Raw genomic sequence first — 17,719 nt, 5'->3', positions numbered from 1 at the left:
ATGATGGGAATGGTAGATCACGATCATGCTCATGAACTATATAGCTCACTGACATTTTTGGTTAGTAAATAGCACTTCTATTCGAGCTAAAGTCCCTTTCCTTGTCAATCATCAATCACATCATCAGTCTGTCCCCCGTGAGCAATTGAGATGAGGTATCCCAGAATGGATGTCGAGGCCCTCATACAGCAATTGACCCTCGAGGAAAAGGTTCAACTCACAGCCGGTAAGTCATCAAGAAGTTATACGCAGTGACTAAGATCAATGCTAACTGTATCTCAAGGAGTCGGATGGTGGCACACAGCAGCAATTGAGCGACTCTCAATACCCCCAATCCGCCTCTCAGACGGCCCCAACGGCGTACGAGGAACTCATTTCTTCGACAGCACCCCATCATCATGTCTCCCCTGTGGCACCGCCCTCGGCGCAACATGGAACACTGATCTAATTCACCGTCTTGGGCAATTACTCTCTGACGAGGCCCACGCCAAAGGTGCGCATGTCCTTCTTGGTCCTACAGTCAATATTCAGAGAGGACCGTTAGGCGGAAGAGGCTTCGAGTCTTTCTCTGAAGATCCTATACTCTCAGGTATCTTGGCGGGGAATTATGTACGTGGCGTGCAGAAGAACGGGGTTTCTGCTACGATGAAGCATTTTGCTTGTAATGATATGGAAAGTGCAAGAATGGCTGTTGATATACAAGTCACGGAACGGGCGTTGAGGGAGGTGTATCTTCTTCCGTTCATGATTGCTGTTGAGATGGCGAGTCCGAGGGTTTTCATGACGGCTTACAACAAGGTCAATGGCACCCATGCACCAGATAATCATCACCTCCTGCAGGATATCTTGCGCGATGAGTGGAAGTGGGATGGGTTGGTTGTCAGCGACTGGTTCGGCACGTACAGTACAACTGAGGCTATCAACGCGGGACAAGATCTCGAAATGCCGGGTCCTACGAGATGGCGTGGTGAGACTCTGGTGCACGCTGTTACGTCGAACAAGGTCAAGAGATCAACGCTAGATGAGCGTGTGAGGAATATCTTGAAGTTGGTCAAGCATTCTATCGAGAACACAAGCATACCTCCAAACGCGCCAGAGACCCAACTTCGAAGAGAAGAAAACAATCGTCTTCTTCGAGAGGCCGCTGCTGAGTCTGTGGTACTGCTCAAGAATGAGAAAGGAGATCTGCCACTTGATCCGGCGAAGAAGGTGGCAGTGATTGGACCCAATGCCGATATCAGCACTTATTGTGGCGGTGGAAGTGCGAGCCTTCGGGCGTATCATACTGTTTCTCCATTGGAGGGCATCAAGGGTATTGCGAAGGATGTTTCCTTCACCAAGGGTCTTTATGGTCATCGATCACTGCCTCAAATAGGCAAGCTGTTGAAGACGGTTGATGAACAGCGTCAAGGATTCACCTTGCGCATATACAACGACCCGCCTCCGACTTCGGGGCCGGATACACGCAAAGTCTTGGAGACGAGAGTTCTTGATGACTCAAATATCTGGTTTGTAGATTATGAGCACCCAGCACTAGAACAGATCTGGTACGCTGAGATGGAGGGTGTCTTGACTCCCGAGAACTCAGGCGAATGGGACTTTGGTCTTTGTGTTCATGGAACTGGCGAGCTCTTTATTGATGGCGAACTGGTAGTCTCAAATGTGACTGATCAAAAGCCCGGGAGCTCATTCCTTGGTTGCGGCACTGTCGAGAAAACAGGATGCAAGATGCTGGAAGGCGGCAAGAGTTACAACGTCGTCGTGCGCTGGGGCTGCGACAAGACCTCCGATCTGAGAGTATCTGGAGTCGTCGACTTTGGTCAAGGCGGTATGCGTCTCGGAGGCTGTCCCAGACTTGAGCCGCGACAGGCACTTCAAGACGCTGTTGAGTTGGCCAAGAGCGTTGATCAAGTTGTTCTTTGCGTTGGGACGAGTGGAGAGTGGGAGAGTGAAGGTCAAGATCGCGCAAACATGTCTCTTCCCCCTGGCAGCGATGATCTGATCTCCGCAGTCCTACAAGCGAATCCCAATACGGTTGTGCTCATTCAGAGTGGCACGCCTGTTTCGATGTCTTGGGTGGACCAAGCTAGTACCATTGCGCAAGCTTGGTTCGGAGGTAATGAGGCTGGAAATGGAATCGCTGATGTGCTATTCGGTGTTGTGAACCCTGTAAGTCAACACCAGTCACATGCTGTTGATTTCGCTAACAGTTCTAGTCTGGCAAACTGCCAATCACGATGCCCCGACGCGTGGCAGATAACCCTAGTGCCTTGAGCTTCCGATCAGAAGGAGGTCGGGTTCTGTACAGCGAAGACGTGCATGTCGGCTATCGCTGGTATGACACGCTTGGCACTGAACCCTTGTTCCCATTTGGGCATGGTTTGTCCTATACTACCTTTGAGCTTTCTGATCTTCGCGTCGAAGAGTATGGAGAGCCAGAGAGCAAGAAGTTGGCAGTGAGTGTTAACGTGAGCAACACTGGCTCGCGCTCCGGCGCTGCTGTCGTGCAAGTCTACGTCAAGCCGCCCCATCCAACACCGCTTACTGCCTCCGCTCTTGACACGATCACGAGGTCTAGCAAAGAGCTCAAGGGCTTTGCCAAGATACATCTGGAAGGAGGAGCAAGTGGCGTCGCCAAGATTGAGCTAGACGTGCTGCGCGCGACGAGTTACTGGAGTGAGAGGGAGGATTATTGGTGTAGTGACGCCGGAGATTATAGCGCGCTAGTGGGTATGAGCAGTAGATGTGATTTCCTGGAGAGGACGTTTACGGTTCAGAGCGCGACAACGTGGCGGGGACTTCGGTCATAATGAAAGTCAACCTACCCTGTATCGTGATACACCGCAATTATCATACCATTAGTTAGTAGCTGTTGTGCTTATACAAGAGACAATATGTTCGTAAAGGCTGACTACCACTGTCTATCTCTCATGATTTATATGGCACCTCGTCTTGACTTATTTTATCGAGGATTGTGACGCTGAGAAACGCAAACGTTGATGAGCTCTTGCAACGTAAGGGATTCTCAACTAGGGTAGTCAACAAGGCCTACATAGCGTGTACCGAATTTGTATTTGAGTATTGCAACAGCTCAAAATCTCACAGCTTCTCGATAGATGAAACTCACACCAAGTCGTATCAATGCACGCCGATTAATCTGATCTGAAAGCATCATCCTTTTTGCCGAGTCCTCAGAAGTTCTCCACCAACTTAGGCGTAGAATTGCGGCTCCGACAAAAACGAACTAACGAAAAAGTCCAAGCGGCACATGACGCTCCCTAACCATTCCAGCGGGCCATGTTTAACTCCGCAGCCTGTATTTCTCCGCCTCATCAACCCCAGAAACTGTGACCCGACTGATCGGTTACCTATCATGGCCGACCCCAGCACGTCACTGCTATCGACCGAAAATGAAGCTGATGAGTCTATCACAGCTCGCGGAGAAAAGGCGAGACAGTTGAGTACCAGGGCGTGTGATGCGTGTCGTGCTCGGCGGAGGAAGTGCGTGTTTCCGAGGGATGGTGCAGGAACAGCGTCGCATTGTGTTGGGTGTTCGAGACTGCATATTCAGTGTAGCTTTGAGATACCGACAAGGCCTAGAGGTCCAAAGAGAAGAAGGTAGCCATATTGGACCATTGGTATTGTCGCGTCATATGAGAGCCTGGCTAACAACTTTCAGGACTCAGGCACCAGCAGTTATTTCTCCAGAGTTACACGTCGAGAGCCCGACTCACTATGAAGAAGAAGACACGCTCCATACAGAAGTACCGACACCACTGGGCAATTCTCATTTGACTCTGACATTTGGATCATCGCCAAATGCGCCATCACCAAGTCGTCCACCGATTCACAGCCATGTCGCGCACTTCAATCCGTCTCAAAATGTCGAGTTATTCGAGCATCAGTTCCAGACGGATGAGATCTGTCCTCGGAGTTTGTTCATGACCATCATGACTGACTACATCGACCATCTATACCCACTCGTTCCCGTTGTTCACCTTCCGAGGTTCCGCGCCGACTTGGGGACGAATAAGGATCTCACGGACCTCGACACTCTACTGCTACTCGTATCAATAGCCTCATTGACCGTAGGCTTGCTGCCGTCAAAGTTTGACAGTTACCATGCACTGGCAGCTCGATTCGGTACTCGGACGGCTATGATCAGCCACTGCTCTCAAATGTGCATCCGTCTTCGGCCTGCAGATTATTGGGACCATATCAGCCATCGGAAATGGGCTACTGCATATTGCCTCTCGATCGGGGCGTTCCAAGTTGGACAGATCAACCAAAGCCGCATGTTTGAAGCCGAGTCGATGCAGCTTGCGAGACTACTGGGCATGCATCTTGTATCCGAGTATGATGGACTTAATCCCATTGAGACTCAACTACGGAAAAAGTCATTCTGGCTGCAGCTCTACACCTTTGCGTAAGCCCACCAATGGCGACTACTGATCTTGGCTGACAAACGAGCAGGCACTCCAAGATACAACCTGGCAGATGCAATTACTTGACATATCTCGACAACTATACCATTCGAGATGTTAATTTTGCTGCATTGGAGCCTCTCAACATCGTCGACGAGAACATAACCGAGACAGGAATTGTCGGCCAGCTTCCATCAACACCATCCGTTGGGCTACCGAACAACGCCGACTCAGCAGACGATGCGCCTTTTCACTCCACAACTGTCTTCATCATGGCATCTCGCGCGTTCCTATTGGGCATGCGGGAGGCCATGGTCAATGACGGTTGCAACTGTGGGTTCGGTAGATCGCCAGAGGAGCGCCTGTCCAAGCTGAAAGATCTCCTTGATCAACTCAGATACATCCTGGACGGGCTGCCAACGCACATGCGCCAATGGGGACCAGGTGACAACTACCAAGCTTTCGACAATGGCGGAAGGCGTCAAGGTGCTTTTACTGAGGCAAATATCGAGCATTTGCAGAATGAGAGTACCAGAGCCAACTTACATGTAAGTCATTTATGGCTACAGAACTTTCTGCTTGATAAAATGGATGTCGCTTTGCAAGAGATGAAGGACCGCGAGGGAGATGATGCGTACATCACAACGCAACTGAAGCAAAACTGGAGAGACCGCGAAGATGTAGCCCGGCAACTTCTCCACATCCTCCACAGCATCCCCCATGCCTACCTAGAGCCTAACGGTCTATATCTCGTAAGTCGCGTCTCATCATCTGGTCACGGAGTACTCAAACCTTTTTGTAGATCTACAAAGTCCGCAGCGTTGCGAGTTCCCTGCTGAACTGCCCCTTCGAGATGGACAGGCAGCTTTCCCGCCGGGTTTCGGAGTATATCCAGGAGTTCACAAAAGTGCTGTCGTACCTGGACCGGAGCGAGATTGTCAACACAGACGGCTTGAGGAGCTGGATAGACGAGGGCCAGCATGTGAACCATGCCACTTAGAGACGACCATCTGCCTTTGGTATCTTGTTGAATTTCCTCTCGCAATTCGAGACCGAGGTTGCAAAAGGTCTGGAGATTTGTGTTAAAGTCGTTGTTTTGGGTGAAAATCCGGGAAGTTGTCTTTTTAACCTCAATCAATTCCGTGCAGGAGCTTTATTCGACGGAAAACTTATTCCTGATTACGTCCGAATCTCCAACAAGCGTTTCCGCCCAACGCCACCAATCCGTCTAACTTTTCCTGCCAGTCATCTCGCCTACTTACTTATCTTTACGCCAATCAACTCCAGCCTTTTCGCCAAAAGTAAGATCCTAGGCAACAGTGAGGGTAAGGAGTATATTTATAGGTGTCCTTTACCTACATGGCCTCAGGGCTGAAGCCTCTTTTAAATTCCCAACCTTATCACAGTAGAGTCAAAAGAAACGAACCCCGCTGACACAGCTATAGATAGATACCTGTGCATCTGCAGTCATGTGGCCATTGCATTCTGCGCATTCCCAGCTCTCCAGTTCGAACAAAGTCGCCCAATCAAGCCTGGCAGAATGAAGCCCTTCAATCTCCTCATTGCCTTCATCGGTCTATCAATCAACCGCGTCTCAGCAACCTGCTTCTTTAGCGGCGCCAAATGGAATAACCGCACCGCTGCACGTATGCACGCCTTCAACGCGTGTAAAGGCGATGGCGTCAACCGCGGTGTTTTCCAAGTCGAGTTTGCCGCTAAGCAAAAGATCGCCACGTGCGTTCAGTATTCTGCCACGCAGAGGTTTGTGTTCACGATTGAGAACCTCGGCGTCGAGAAACCCACGAAACTTGATCAAGATCACTGCGTTGGGGGTCTTCACCACGAGATCCTTGAATGTGCTCGAGGCGGGAGGTCAAAATCTGGCCAGTGGCGTTTCAGGTGAGTCTTGCCTGGTCCTGGATTGTGACTTGACTGATAGGGTGGTAGAGCCGACCCAAATAAGGGCATCTGCTAAGAATCTCGGCCAAAATAACCCGTGCCTATGTTTGGGTTGTGAAGTTGGCACTTGGAACTCAGTGTATCGTCATAGGTTTGGCTTGGATCATGCCTTGTTCAGGTTGTCCGACATCCCTGGGACCTTGGAAGTTTGGGTACTTAATTAACAGGCTTTATCTGTGCCTAGGTATCTGATAAACACGCTCACTTTAACATCAATGCAGATACACGACTTCTTTGCCGGGTCTTTCTCGCAGACGAATCATCGCATGGTCCAAATGTCTTGTTGAGCTGATGCCAGCATCCATCGTGTATGCTCCTATTACAGATCGGATCCTACAGATAGTTGCAGTGAGCGGTCACAACACCAGAGATCCAGCCGCCAACTGTAACACTCAAGTCACAACCTATTGCGGTACCACCGTCTCCTGCGGCACGATTTTTATCGTCAGAGTCAGAGTTACCATTATCGAGCCATCTTTGATTATATATCTCCCATTCGCTGATCGGAAAGCCACCCATCTCTTGCATCCAAGTGATGTATTCCGCGTGACCTCGGCCTGTGCTTTGTAGACCTACAGGCATCTTCAGCCCATCGGCTTGGCCGCACTTAGCGCTGTTAATCCCATTGCAGGGGTCTTGAACCGTGTTGGTCTCCACCCTGACTTGTGACACCTAGAGTGATCGAAACAAGCATAAAGCCAACTTACCCCCCATTTGTATCCTTAGATAAACACAAAGGATAAAACATGGCCACAACACAAGAGCTTTTTCGCGTTGAGAGCGCTTCCGAGTGGGCTAAGAAAAACGGAATCACGACATGGACAAAGTTCCACTACGGTTCTCAACCAGATCAGTCAATCTTCACACCACTTGACACATGGGGCCATTCTCTCCGCCAACCTTACTACGGTCCTATCATTGAGTCCAGTCAACAGTATTTTCTCGCCGTCAATTGGGAGACGGAGGAGGAATGGGACAAATTCAAATTGTCCCCCGAGCATCAGCAACTAATGGCCAATCTGACAACCAACAACGTGCAGCCGGAGACCAAGATTGTTATATTTACCGGTAACATGTTCGCTATTGGATTCACCTCCAACGTCGAGATTTTCACTGCATACTGGCCGTCGTCTATCACTCACGAGGCTCAAACAGCCATTCGCAAAACCGAGCAACTTGTGGATCGGGCAGAAAGCGGAATGCCCAACACACTCTGTTACACCAAGAAACCAATGTTTGGATGGATATATGGCCAAAAAGAATGGAATGGAGAAAGCGCTATTGCAAGTGTTTGGACCCACAAGTGGCAGAACCAGGAACTGGAACAAAAGTACAAAACGACTGAGAAGAGGCGTGTTTCGGACAATGATGGAAGATCCTATATGCTGGCTGTACATGTATTTCAAGATGACTTGAAGTCTCTCAGTGCTATTGGATGGGAGTCAGTCCATGTGGCTTTCGAGCGTGTTCGAGTTGTGAAAGAGGATGCTCTAGCGCGTGATTCAAGGCTTAGATTAGAAGCCGCGCTTGGGCGGAGGGCCATTTAGCGTCAACCGTGTTCCACTAGGCCAGATGGCGAAGTATCTACTGCCGGTACTCCTACGGAGACTGGCTTCCAGCTCTCAAAGACCAAACTGAACCCTAATGAACAGTCATCGGTCGGGTCTCCTGATTCTGAAACCGACTCTACTCGCTTCACAAGTACTACTTTGCCCAGTATCAACAGCCCCGAGCCATCCCAGCTCTCTACTGGGAGTACTGTGATAAAGAGTGGCATTCCGGAGCCTGCCGTCCTTACAGCCAGTACAGATGCGTCTATCACTGGTCCAGATACTTCATCTGATGACACTTCTAGAGCTGAAGCCTCTTCAACTATCCCAGCTGGACTCGGGACAACCAGAGCTGAGAATTCGGAAAAGACCAACCCTGCCACTGAGACTTTCGTACCTGAGCCATCTGGTGTGAGTACCACCAGCACCGAGCAATCCAGTGGAAGCGCGAACCTTTCTACAGATAACTTGACAACAATCCCGGTCACGAGCGATATTGGATCTCCTGCGTCTACCCCGAACTCGAATGGGCCAAATATTTCCACGATTTCACCTTCCACAGAACACAATACTTCAACAGCTTGAAGGTATAGCCAACCACTTGCAGTTAGACCTTGATTCAATGTTTGGCACTACCACCAAGAGAGTAACAACGACGACAGGAGATGCATCTGAGCCTACAGAAACAGTGTGGACGGGTACATGTCCAGCCAAGAATGGACCAGACCCCACAGTGGTTGATGGGGAGTTCACCGAGAATATCGGAGAGAAGTGTCTTTGCAAGTGGAATACCTGGATGGAGAACGACAAGACTCTGCAGCCATGCACTGTCGACCAACTGAGAGATACCATAAACGACTTTTGTAACGGTTCCCGCAAACTCAAAAAGCCTACCCCGACAGGACTTCCAGACATTGCTGTGAATCGGTTCCCAACAAATGGCACGCACGGTATATTTATCTCGGTCGGCTGGGCTACCCCGCCCCTCTGGAACTCCACGGATGAGAGGTGCAAGGCCAATAGTGACCTTTTGTTAGCGGATAGCTGTAAGGCTGCCTTAGAGAGATTTGAATGTCGCGGTGCAAACACAGATGAGCTTTGGGGAGGAACTTACTACGAGGCGCTTGAGGAGGGTGGTTGTGTGAAATGGACGCTTACACCTGTTCACTTGTCTGATGGGAGATCCGCTGGGCGGCGAATGAGCGTGGGAATGTAGGGCAATGCCTAGGGTAGAAATCATCTGACGAACCATGCGTCTTAGCAAGGATTCATCAATCCACTCAATGTTTGCCGGTTGTTGGTCGTCTTTCGCAGCAAATTTAGTCACGTGTATTGAGGCAATTATAGGCCAACGTAAAGTCAGGATGCGTCCCTCCTCCGTCTTTACAATCCTTAAACGACATGGCCAACTTAGACTGCGTGCCACTTGGTCAAACAGCGGTGATCATTGCCGCTAAAAGTGGTCATCAAAGCATTGTGAGACTTCTTTCAGACCACAATCGTGCGACAATCAGTGGGCCTTTATTTCACCTGGCCTTACACCATGTCTGGATGCACATCGTAAAGCTTGCGATATCAGCAGACAAAAACCTTCTCAACTGGATAGACCCGAATTCTGGCAACACTGCATTGCACATTGCGATCGAAAGCGAGCGCGTGGATGCGATACAGACTCTTCTTGATGCTGGAGCAGATCCAAATTTGAAGAACGGAGATGGTTTAGTGCCCTTTGCGAAAGCCATGAGATCAAACAATCTGGACACCGTGAGAACGCTGCTGGACTCTAGTCCAGATATCATAGTTGATGAGCTAGACAGAGCAGGCGTCACTCCTTTCTTGCGAGCATGCCTAGATGGCCAAAAGGCAGTCCCTGTCATACGCCAGTTGCTCGATACGATGAAGGATAAGGTGAATCTGAATGCCGTATTGCCTAGGGATGACCAAGATAACGAATGTGGGAGAACCGCTCTCATCATAGCAACGTCTCTTAATCCAGAGAAAGAGGGAAGCGACAGCCTCTTTAATCTATTACTCGAACATGGAGCCGACCCCAACGTACCATGCGCTAAACACGGCAATACACTACTCTCAAAAGCTGCCGATAAGGGACATATTCAGGCTATGGAGAAGCTTCTAGAATTCAACGCCGACCCCAACATAGTGTCTAAGCAAGGCCATACACCTCTTTCTAGAGCCGCCATAAACGGCCATGCTCTGGCAGTCCGAAAACTTCTGGAATCCAATGCCGACCCCAATCATCAGAATCAGGATGGAGAAACTGCGCTGCATTGCTGTTCAAGCGAAGGCCATGTGAGTTGCATCGAGGAGTTGGTAACACATGGGGCTTCTATCAACTCCTTAATGTATCCCGACGTGGGGGAGCCCTACGTTATTGGTATCACCCCCTTAGTCCTCGCAATTGCCTGTTCTCAGCTTGTCTTCGGTCGAGAAGCTATTGGCTTTCGATCCAGGTCCTGGGCAAGCGTTGCATATGGCTCTGGCGTCTGAGGAACTTCCAATTGCCAAGGCAGTTTTTAAACGTTATCCTCAGCCGAATTTGTACGACCAAGACCTCGGAACTCCATTACACCTCGCGGTCATGTCCAACAGCGAGGAAATATTCGACTTCATTCTTGACCAAAAGGGAATCGACGTCAATATCCCTGGTCCGTCTGGTCGAACGCCGCTGAGCTATGCAGCGATAAGATACCAAGGCTTCGTTAAAAAACTGATTCAAGCACAAGCTGATCCCGACATCAAAGACCATGAAGGGAAGACCCCATTAGATCATGTAGTTGCCGCAAGGGATTGGGAAATGGCACAAATACTCTGTCCCCACACGAGATTGGATCTTGTGCAAGGCAGCGGTCGCAGATATAGTGTCTTGTATCGGGCTTGTCAAACTGGTCACAAGGACATGTTTAAGGTGATCAATACTTCATGTCAGAAGTTAAATCACTTTCAATACATTGAGCTCTGTGAACTAGCTCTACATGCTGCTATTGCAGCTGGCAACGAAGAGTTCTTCAATCAGCTCATCAACGTGCCTGGTGTTACTGGAACGGTGGATGATGATGATGGCTGGACCCCTTTGAAATACGCCACAGTCTACAACCAAACGAAAATAAAGAATCTTCTGGAGGCGTTCCAACAAGAAGGAATGAATGAGGTAGACCAAAGAGATAAAAGGGTCACTAAGATGCCCCAACGATGGCAAAAACACGACCGACATCCGACACTTTACGAGAAGGACGATAACGCGGACCCTAGACAGATCATGATAACGAGTAAGCCTTATGCAGCCTCGATATTTCGTCTACTAATTCGGTTGTATCAGCAACGCTTGACGACGCTTATCCAGATGGTGAAGACAGATATGCAGTAGCCCGGGCAGATCATCCCATTCCAACAGACAAGAACTACTACTTTGAAATCACTATAAAAAAAGGCTGCCCTGACGAGCAACTGTGAGTAATATTCTTTGCCTTTAGGTATTCTTAGGTATACAGACAGGCTTTCTAACCTTGTCTTATAGCGACGTGGGTATTGGCCTCATTGATGGCGCAAAAGTTCCCAACGGGCAACGATCGCTCGGGAGGGCATTAACATACTGCTATGAGTCTTTGGGTGGAAGCACGTACGATGACAACACAAATAGTCTTAAAAACGATTGGAGACTTAGTCGAGAGTATCGAGAGGGTAATACCGTGGGCTGTGGATTTGATGCAACCAAGAAGTGCGTTTATTTCACCTGGGAGGGAGAAAGATTAGGTAAGGTTTCTGCTGTTCTTTGTTTCTCTTTTGATATACGGCGTGAGCTATCTTCTCACTGATCACATCGTACTTTTATGAGTACTTCTATGAGAATGGGGGATGGCAATTATAGGCCTTTTGACTTTCGGAAACTAATATTCTTATAGAGGAAAGACACGATGACGTTTCAGGAAAACTATACCCTGCAGTATATCTAAACACAAGGCAGAAGAGTGTTTGCTTAGTGGCCAAGTTTCAATAGAACAACAATAAGGGCTCCGGTAATTAGTTTTGCCATAACTTGATCCTTGAGCGATGCGAAGGTGGACAAATGACTAGGTAGGTAGGCAGATTCCTTTGTTGACCTCTTAGAGATAAAAGTGGAATATGTGAGGTACATGCCACTGAAAGTATATGCGGCTAGTGGTTACGTGCACTGTTGAGGAAACACAACAGCCCAACAACCAGCAATCAGCATCAGGCCAGGTGTTGATTCGTTACACTCTCCCCCACCCCCTAGCAACTTTACTCTAGCCACACACATAATGCTTAATAACATCATGACTGTTCTGGCAAGTAAGTTTCTTGTTGAAGTCTTTCGACGAGCACTTCCCGTATAAGGACCCATCAAGTCTATAGATAGCCAAGTCATCGGTACCACAATAAGCAAAGTGGTCAACATGCATAGTTAGTTCACAGTTCGTCAAAAGCTCTCAGGTAATGATTCTCACAGATTGGACCCTGGTTCTGAAGTTGGAAGTTGAAAGAGCATAGACTTTGGTCAACGCTGCCGAGGAGGTGACCTAATCCATCACAGGGTGTTTCGCCCTCCCACCAGGCGATATGGTAGTTCTTGCCTCCGGATTGCTGTTGTTGGCCGACGCTAATCTTTGCCGCGCAAGCTTGCGAAAGCAGGGTTGAGAGTAGGAAGAGGTTGACTCGCATGATGTCTATTCTAAAGAGGATGCTAGAGAAATGGTCGTCTTCTAGATACATTCTCTGTTCTCTTATAACTCTTTCTATGTCGAATCTTACGTATAGAAATTTAGTTTATGTGACTTAATCTCCCACAGTCGGCTTAAGCAGATAACTAAGCCAGTCCGACTTCCAGTACTACTACTTCCTATTGGTGGCAGAATATGCACGGCTTACGAGCTATGTATCCTCTGTAAGTGGAGCCCGCTCATCGCGCGTTTTACTCAGTAAGCCGTACACGCTGCTGTGATACGAGATTCTCGGCAAGGATTACTGATGGTAGCCAATATCGTTCCTACTGGCCGTAAAACACAAATCAAAATTCATTCTAAAGTAATCAGATTATTAAATGACCTTTTTAGGCAGGTGATAACCGATAGGGAATGCCAGACAGGAGAAAGCCTCATATGTCAGAAATAGCCTGAGAGGTACTGGAGACATAAAACGAGGCGATGTACAGGTAGGTTGTAATTATACCACGGGAGAGCAACAACGCAGACCAAACAGTCAGACTCAATTCATCCATACTTTACTTCGTTCTGTACAAATTCTCCAGAATGCGTTTCGAACACGTTTTATTGGCAGCACTATGCTCCCAAGCTCACGCAGCTATCAGTTTTGGCCAGCAGGAAAAGCTTTACGACCGCGAGAACCACCATATTGCCTGGTGGGAAGGCCAGTCGGCCTGCAGTGTGAAAAGCGCAGTCGAGATGGGATACACGACTGTGAGCCTGTGCTCGATGAAGTTCAAACTGCCTGGCGATAATACTGAATGTTAGTTTTGTATTTGCACGCCTTCATACAATTACTGATATGGATTTAGATCACGCTGCATACTGCGGCACAAATGATTTTGCGATCTATCGAGGGGATGGATCTCTGTATGGAAAGTGTTCGGGTAAAGATTATGGAAAGAAGATTGACTGTGGAGCTGTGGACCATGATGTTGTTAAGCATTATGTCTGTGGGTAATAATTATTAATAGTACTGACCTATTAGTAACAAGAAGAGGTTTATATACAAAACTTATGCATAAAGCTAGGGCTTAGACGCTAACTTGGATTTGTATCAGTGTCTGAATGCTTACTAATAAACTCCGACTTCTCATGCCAACATGTCTTGAATTGACTATATCGCCTGTCGTCACATTTGGCGAAGACCCTAGTGGGATACTTATTTGAAAGCCCGAGTCTATCTAGCCACCAGACGATTTGACTTCAGGACTCAAGTCATCGCCCAACTCCGCAGAAACAATAATGTACCACTTCTTCAAATAATCGTAAAATACCACGGATATAAATTATTAGGATCAAGAGGGACTCCCTTCAGTGGTTTTCTTATAAAACTCCCGTACGTCAACCCAATCTGGCGACTGTGGCGCATCAACCTCATCAATCAACCTCTGCCACTCTCTAGGTAGACCCTAAATATAGTTAGCCCGTTTCATAGACCTATTGAGATCACATTTATCATAAAGTAAAAGATTATCACGTACAGTGAAGTGCCCCGTTGAGCCGTCAAATTTAACATGAGAAACATGGACAGGATTTTCTGGTACACCCACCACTGGTTTCTTACGTCTTCTCGCGAAGCGTCCGAGTAGCCTTGAAGGCGTCTGAGTCTCGTTCGTTGATGGAACGCCGTCATCTGCTCCGTTCTGCGTCTTTTGCGGTGAGGGAGAAGGCCTGGGAGCCTCAAAACTACCAGACCTTACCAGAGCGCCTTCCTCACCAAATACATAGCAGTCGCTGTTACTCAAATCGTTGGAGTAAACTGGCAAGGCGTAGAAAGAGATGTTGGACACTTGAGAGAGGCTTAGATTAGAGAAAAGAGACAACGCAGTCGTGTACAAGGCCGTGCTTGTAAGAGATGTCATAGATTGTCTACCAATGGCGCGGCTGTATACTCGAGATGCCTGGAGGTCCTGGTCGAATGTGAATATGATGGCGGAGGCCTGTGTATCGATAAATGAAACAGACTTTGAGCTTCGTGTCTGTCGAAGCGTAGAGACATCGTCTCTCCTAGACTGTGCAATAATGGAGCCCTCTCGCTCAAGCCCTCTGATACGACTGGCAAGATCTTGGTTACTTTGCAGCAATTCCTCAACAAGTGTGCAGAGATGACGAGTCGAACTCTGAGCTTCTTTCATGGTTTCACTGATCGCTTAGTACAAATAAATAGGCCTAGATATAATAGAAGAAAACTCACCATTGCAAAACGGTCAACATCAACGTCAACGACGACTTGTGATTTTGGAGTCGCTGCACAATAGCCGCGATACTGGACTCTTGCCGAGCCCATTTCATCTTATCAATAGTCCCCATGCCAGGACTTAGATTCAGCCGGTCCATGAGGCTCTGGAGATCCGAAAACGTAGTAACGCATCCTGTCAGTGTAGTAAGAACATGTTCCAGCAGAATCAATGCCCCTCTTTCACCGGGGGTTTGGGCCTGTCCGCAAACATAGGCCTGAAGCGACCCAAGTGCTGCTGTGATATCGGCTACTTCAAAGACAAGATGACGTGCAAGTTGAGGGGCGTCTCTAGCGTTGGTCGCGAATGTCCAAAGACATGATGTGATCTTAGCTCCGGCGCCTAAAAGTCCTACAACGGAGGCTGAGACGGATAAAGGATCCATGGCAGCAAATTCGGCGATACGAATAATAGAAGGAGAAGGATTGAAGTGGGGTGAAGTGTTGTATTTCTTCGGGTGAATATGCACTGCCTCCACCAAAATCACAAGGCAGATTCAGCCGCACTAAAACAAGGCGCCTGCATGAAAGCGACACCATCAAATGGTTTAATTGGCTAGAGACGATGAGGGATGACGACTTAGAAATTGTATCACAACGATCAACCAATTTCTTCAGTAGAAAGCCGATATCAGCTGTTCACGGGCATAGCCACAAGTGAATGCTTTTTCAACCTGGGTCTTCCACATACAAGGGACTAGGACATCCTCAAAGCCTTCCCACTAGCTACCTAAATGTAGTTGGACAGTTAATTGGGCTTCCGTATCTAATACGTAAAACGGAAGCTTGGATGATCATCACCCAAGTTATTCTTCTCATCCTCCGGTAGATTGTATCTGTCGTCCCTTTTACCCTCGTCTCTTAGCTTATTCTCCCGTCTGATATAAAGCAAAAAGACCAGCGAGCTCAGTCCACAGAGCCAGACAAGGCCAAGGCCTAAACCGAATCCTAGAGGGTAAGTGGGCGCCTGAGTTGTGACAAAGATATTGCTATAGAATGGTTAGCGGCCGCGCCTCGGACTAAAGATGAGGAACCTACCTAGCAATAATTCCGCCGATATTACCGAAACCAACCTGCATTGCGGAAGCTACACCCAATTTGTAATGGCCTGCCATGTTGTTGCTCACCCAGACCAAGACAATTGGCTGGGCGATATACCCACCAGCGACGATAAAGAAGAGGGCCATGTACCGTATCCCGACGCTGACAGACATCATATTGAGCAGAATGACATATCCAACGGTCGTGAAAAGGCAACCTCCAAGGATAAAGCCCGAACGATGCTTTGTCTTGTCGCTTGCGATAGCAGCAACAAGCGCACACACGGTTGCGAACAGAAAGATAGGGATCGACATGATTTGAGCCCGGATAGACGTCCAGCCAAGCTGTTTGAGGATAGTTGGGGTGAAGAAGGAGCCGGAGTAACTGGTAGTGACAATGCCCATGTACATCAAGATACTGTCATGGTTAGCAAGAAGCTCCACTCGTGAGGTTAACAAGTGACTTACCCGAGATAAATCTTGACGTCTGAAAAGATCCTCTTGGCTGTCTTCTTGTCCCATGTGTTCATGTGAGTATCCTTTTTATCCGCAGCAAGACGGTCAACAAGCAGAGCTCGTTCATCGTCGTTGAGAAATTTAGCAGTTTCAGGCCAGTCTGGAATCATCCAGTAGCTCCAGATTGCGATGACAACAGTAGCGGCACCTTCGATGATGAAGATCCATCTCCAACCACCATAGCCAGCAATCCCGTCCATGTGAGCGATGGCATAAGCCAACAGACCACTGAATGCACCAGCGACGATACTGGCCGAGAAGAAGAGGTTGAAACGCCACTGCAGCTCGTGTCGGCAATAATACATGCTGAGAAGATACACACACGCCGGAAAGAAGCCAGCCTCAAGACCACCGATTATGACACGGCATACAATCAGCCCAGCGAAGGACTGTGTGAGCCCTTGACAGATCGTGACGATGCCCCAGCCTGTCATGATAGCCGAGAGAAACAACGACGGTCGCATATTCTTGAGTAGGATATTGCATGGTACTTCGAGGAGGATGTAAAGAATGAAGAAGGTGAATAGGGCGATGTTGTAGTCTTCGCCTGACATGTTGAGATCGGCTTCCAAGCCTTGGATTCGAGCATTTCCGATGTTGATTCTGCAAAGCAGATCATGTTAGAGACGATGTCTGAGGATAGCCGAAAGAGGTCTTACCGATCTATGAACGCGCAGAGAAAGAGTAGGAAGAGAATCGGGACAAGATTTCGGTCAACCTTTCGAATGACCTTCTTCTCAAGTACCGGATCGAACGCTTGTTGTTCGCTCTTGGGGTTTTCATCTTGGCTGATCCTCGGACCGCCAACCTCGTTGATCTTGTCCGACATGGCGGTGATGGTAAGCAGGTAGATAGAAATCCGCTGTCAATGATAGAGAGATAAGCTCGAGATATTGACTTTAACGGTCGAGATGGAGATGCAAGAATGGGGCTAGGATCTGCCATGGCCCATTCTCTTTATAGCAGGGCCAACTCCTTCTTTTCTACTAAGGAGCCAGGGAGTCTTGTAGCAATCCTTCAGGATTAATTACCCCGCGCCTCGGATTCAAATGACTGTCCAACCCGCAATACCCGATTCCGGGGTAATCTGGGGTAGTAAGGGATTGAGTGGAACAAGTGTGCGGGGTTTAAAACCAGGACTTGAATAAGCGTAAATGCGATGGGGATTGCACACCATCAGAAGACAGAATAGGTATGGTTTCCTCGGATGATGTCCATCGCTAGCTTCAAAGGAAAGCCAAGACACGAGAAG

The 17,719-nt window shown here is 48.4% G+C and overlaps 8 protein-coding genes; 6 read left to right on the top strand and 2 right to left on the bottom strand.

The window, feature by feature from the left end:
- Positions 1-165: 165 nt before the first annotated feature.
- FFUJ_00166 (related to beta-glucosidase) lies at positions 166-2,810 on the top strand (the record flags this gene model as incomplete). XM_023573597.1 has 3 exons in its annotated part: positions 166-226; positions 284-2,169; positions 2,217-2,810. The coding sequence occupies 3 exons, from the start codon at positions 166-168 to the stop codon at positions 2,808-2,810; spliced, it is 2,541 nt and encodes an 846-aa protein (XP_023425291.1).
- A 563-nt stretch (positions 2,811-3,373) lies between these two features.
- Positions 3,374-5,424, top strand: FFUJ_00167 (uncharacterized protein; the record flags this gene model as incomplete). XM_023573596.1 has 4 exons in its annotated part: positions 3,374-3,501; positions 3,680-4,426; positions 4,474-5,176; positions 5,227-5,424. 4 exons carry the CDS (start codon positions 3,374-3,376, stop codon positions 5,422-5,424), a joined length of 1,776 nt encoding a protein of 591 aa, XP_023425290.1.
- Positions 5,425-5,964: 540 nt separating this feature from the next.
- FFUJ_00168 (uncharacterized protein) lies at positions 5,965-6,399 on the top strand (the record flags this gene model as incomplete). XM_023573594.1 has 2 exons in its annotated part: positions 5,965-6,323; positions 6,372-6,399. The coding sequence occupies 2 exons, from the start codon at positions 5,965-5,967 to the stop codon at positions 6,397-6,399; spliced, it is 387 nt and encodes a 128-aa protein (XP_023425289.1).
- Positions 6,400-7,129: 730 nt separating this feature from the next.
- FFUJ_00169 (uncharacterized protein) lies at positions 7,130-8,518 on the top strand (the record flags this gene model as incomplete). XM_023573593.1 has 2 exons in its annotated part: positions 7,130-7,880; positions 7,956-8,518. 2 exons carry the CDS (start codon positions 7,130-7,132, stop codon positions 8,516-8,518), a joined length of 1,314 nt encoding a protein of 437 aa, XP_023425549.1.
- Positions 8,519-8,555: 37 nt separating this feature from the next.
- FFUJ_00170 (uncharacterized protein) lies at positions 8,556-11,404 on the top strand (the record flags this gene model as incomplete). XM_023573592.1 has 4 exons in its annotated part: positions 8,556-8,979; positions 9,426-10,243; positions 10,344-11,220; positions 11,271-11,404. The coding sequence occupies 4 exons, from the start codon at positions 8,556-8,558 to the stop codon at positions 11,402-11,404; spliced, it is 2,253 nt and encodes a 750-aa protein (XP_023425288.1).
- Positions 11,405-13,218: 1,814 nt separating this feature from the next.
- On the top strand, positions 13,219-13,710 carry FFUJ_00171 (uncharacterized protein; the record flags this gene model as incomplete). XM_023573591.1 has 3 exons in its annotated part: positions 13,219-13,435; positions 13,485-13,625; positions 13,661-13,710. 3 exons carry the CDS (start codon positions 13,219-13,221, stop codon positions 13,708-13,710), a joined length of 408 nt encoding a protein of 135 aa, XP_023425287.1.
- A 260-nt stretch (positions 13,711-13,970) lies between these two features.
- On the bottom strand, positions 13,971-15,297 carry FFUJ_00172 (uncharacterized protein; the record flags this gene model as incomplete). XM_023573590.1 has 3 exons in its annotated part: positions 13,971-14,084; positions 14,157-14,817; positions 14,870-15,297. 3 exons carry the CDS (start codon positions 15,295-15,297, stop codon positions 13,971-13,973), a joined length of 1,203 nt encoding a protein of 400 aa, XP_023425286.1.
- Positions 15,298-15,677: 380 nt separating this feature from the next.
- On the bottom strand, positions 15,678-17,296 carry FFUJ_00173 (related to nicotinamide mononucleotide permease; the record flags this gene model as incomplete). XM_023573589.1 has 4 exons in its annotated part: positions 15,678-15,900; positions 15,950-16,369; positions 16,420-17,070; positions 17,127-17,296. The coding sequence occupies 4 exons, from the start codon at positions 17,294-17,296 to the stop codon at positions 15,678-15,680; spliced, it is 1,464 nt and encodes a 487-aa protein (XP_023425285.1).
- Between the last annotated feature and the right edge of the window lie 423 nt (positions 17,297-17,719).

The sequence above is a fragment of the Fusarium fujikuroi genome, chromosome FFUJ_chr01, assembly GCF_900079805.1.
Source record: "Fusarium fujikuroi IMI 58289 draft genome, chromosome FFUJ_chr01".
Taxonomy (NCBI): Eukaryota; Fungi; Ascomycota; class Sordariomycetes; order Hypocreales; family Nectriaceae; genus Fusarium; species Fusarium fujikuroi.
This window is presented reverse-complemented; position numbering and strand designations above follow the sequence as displayed.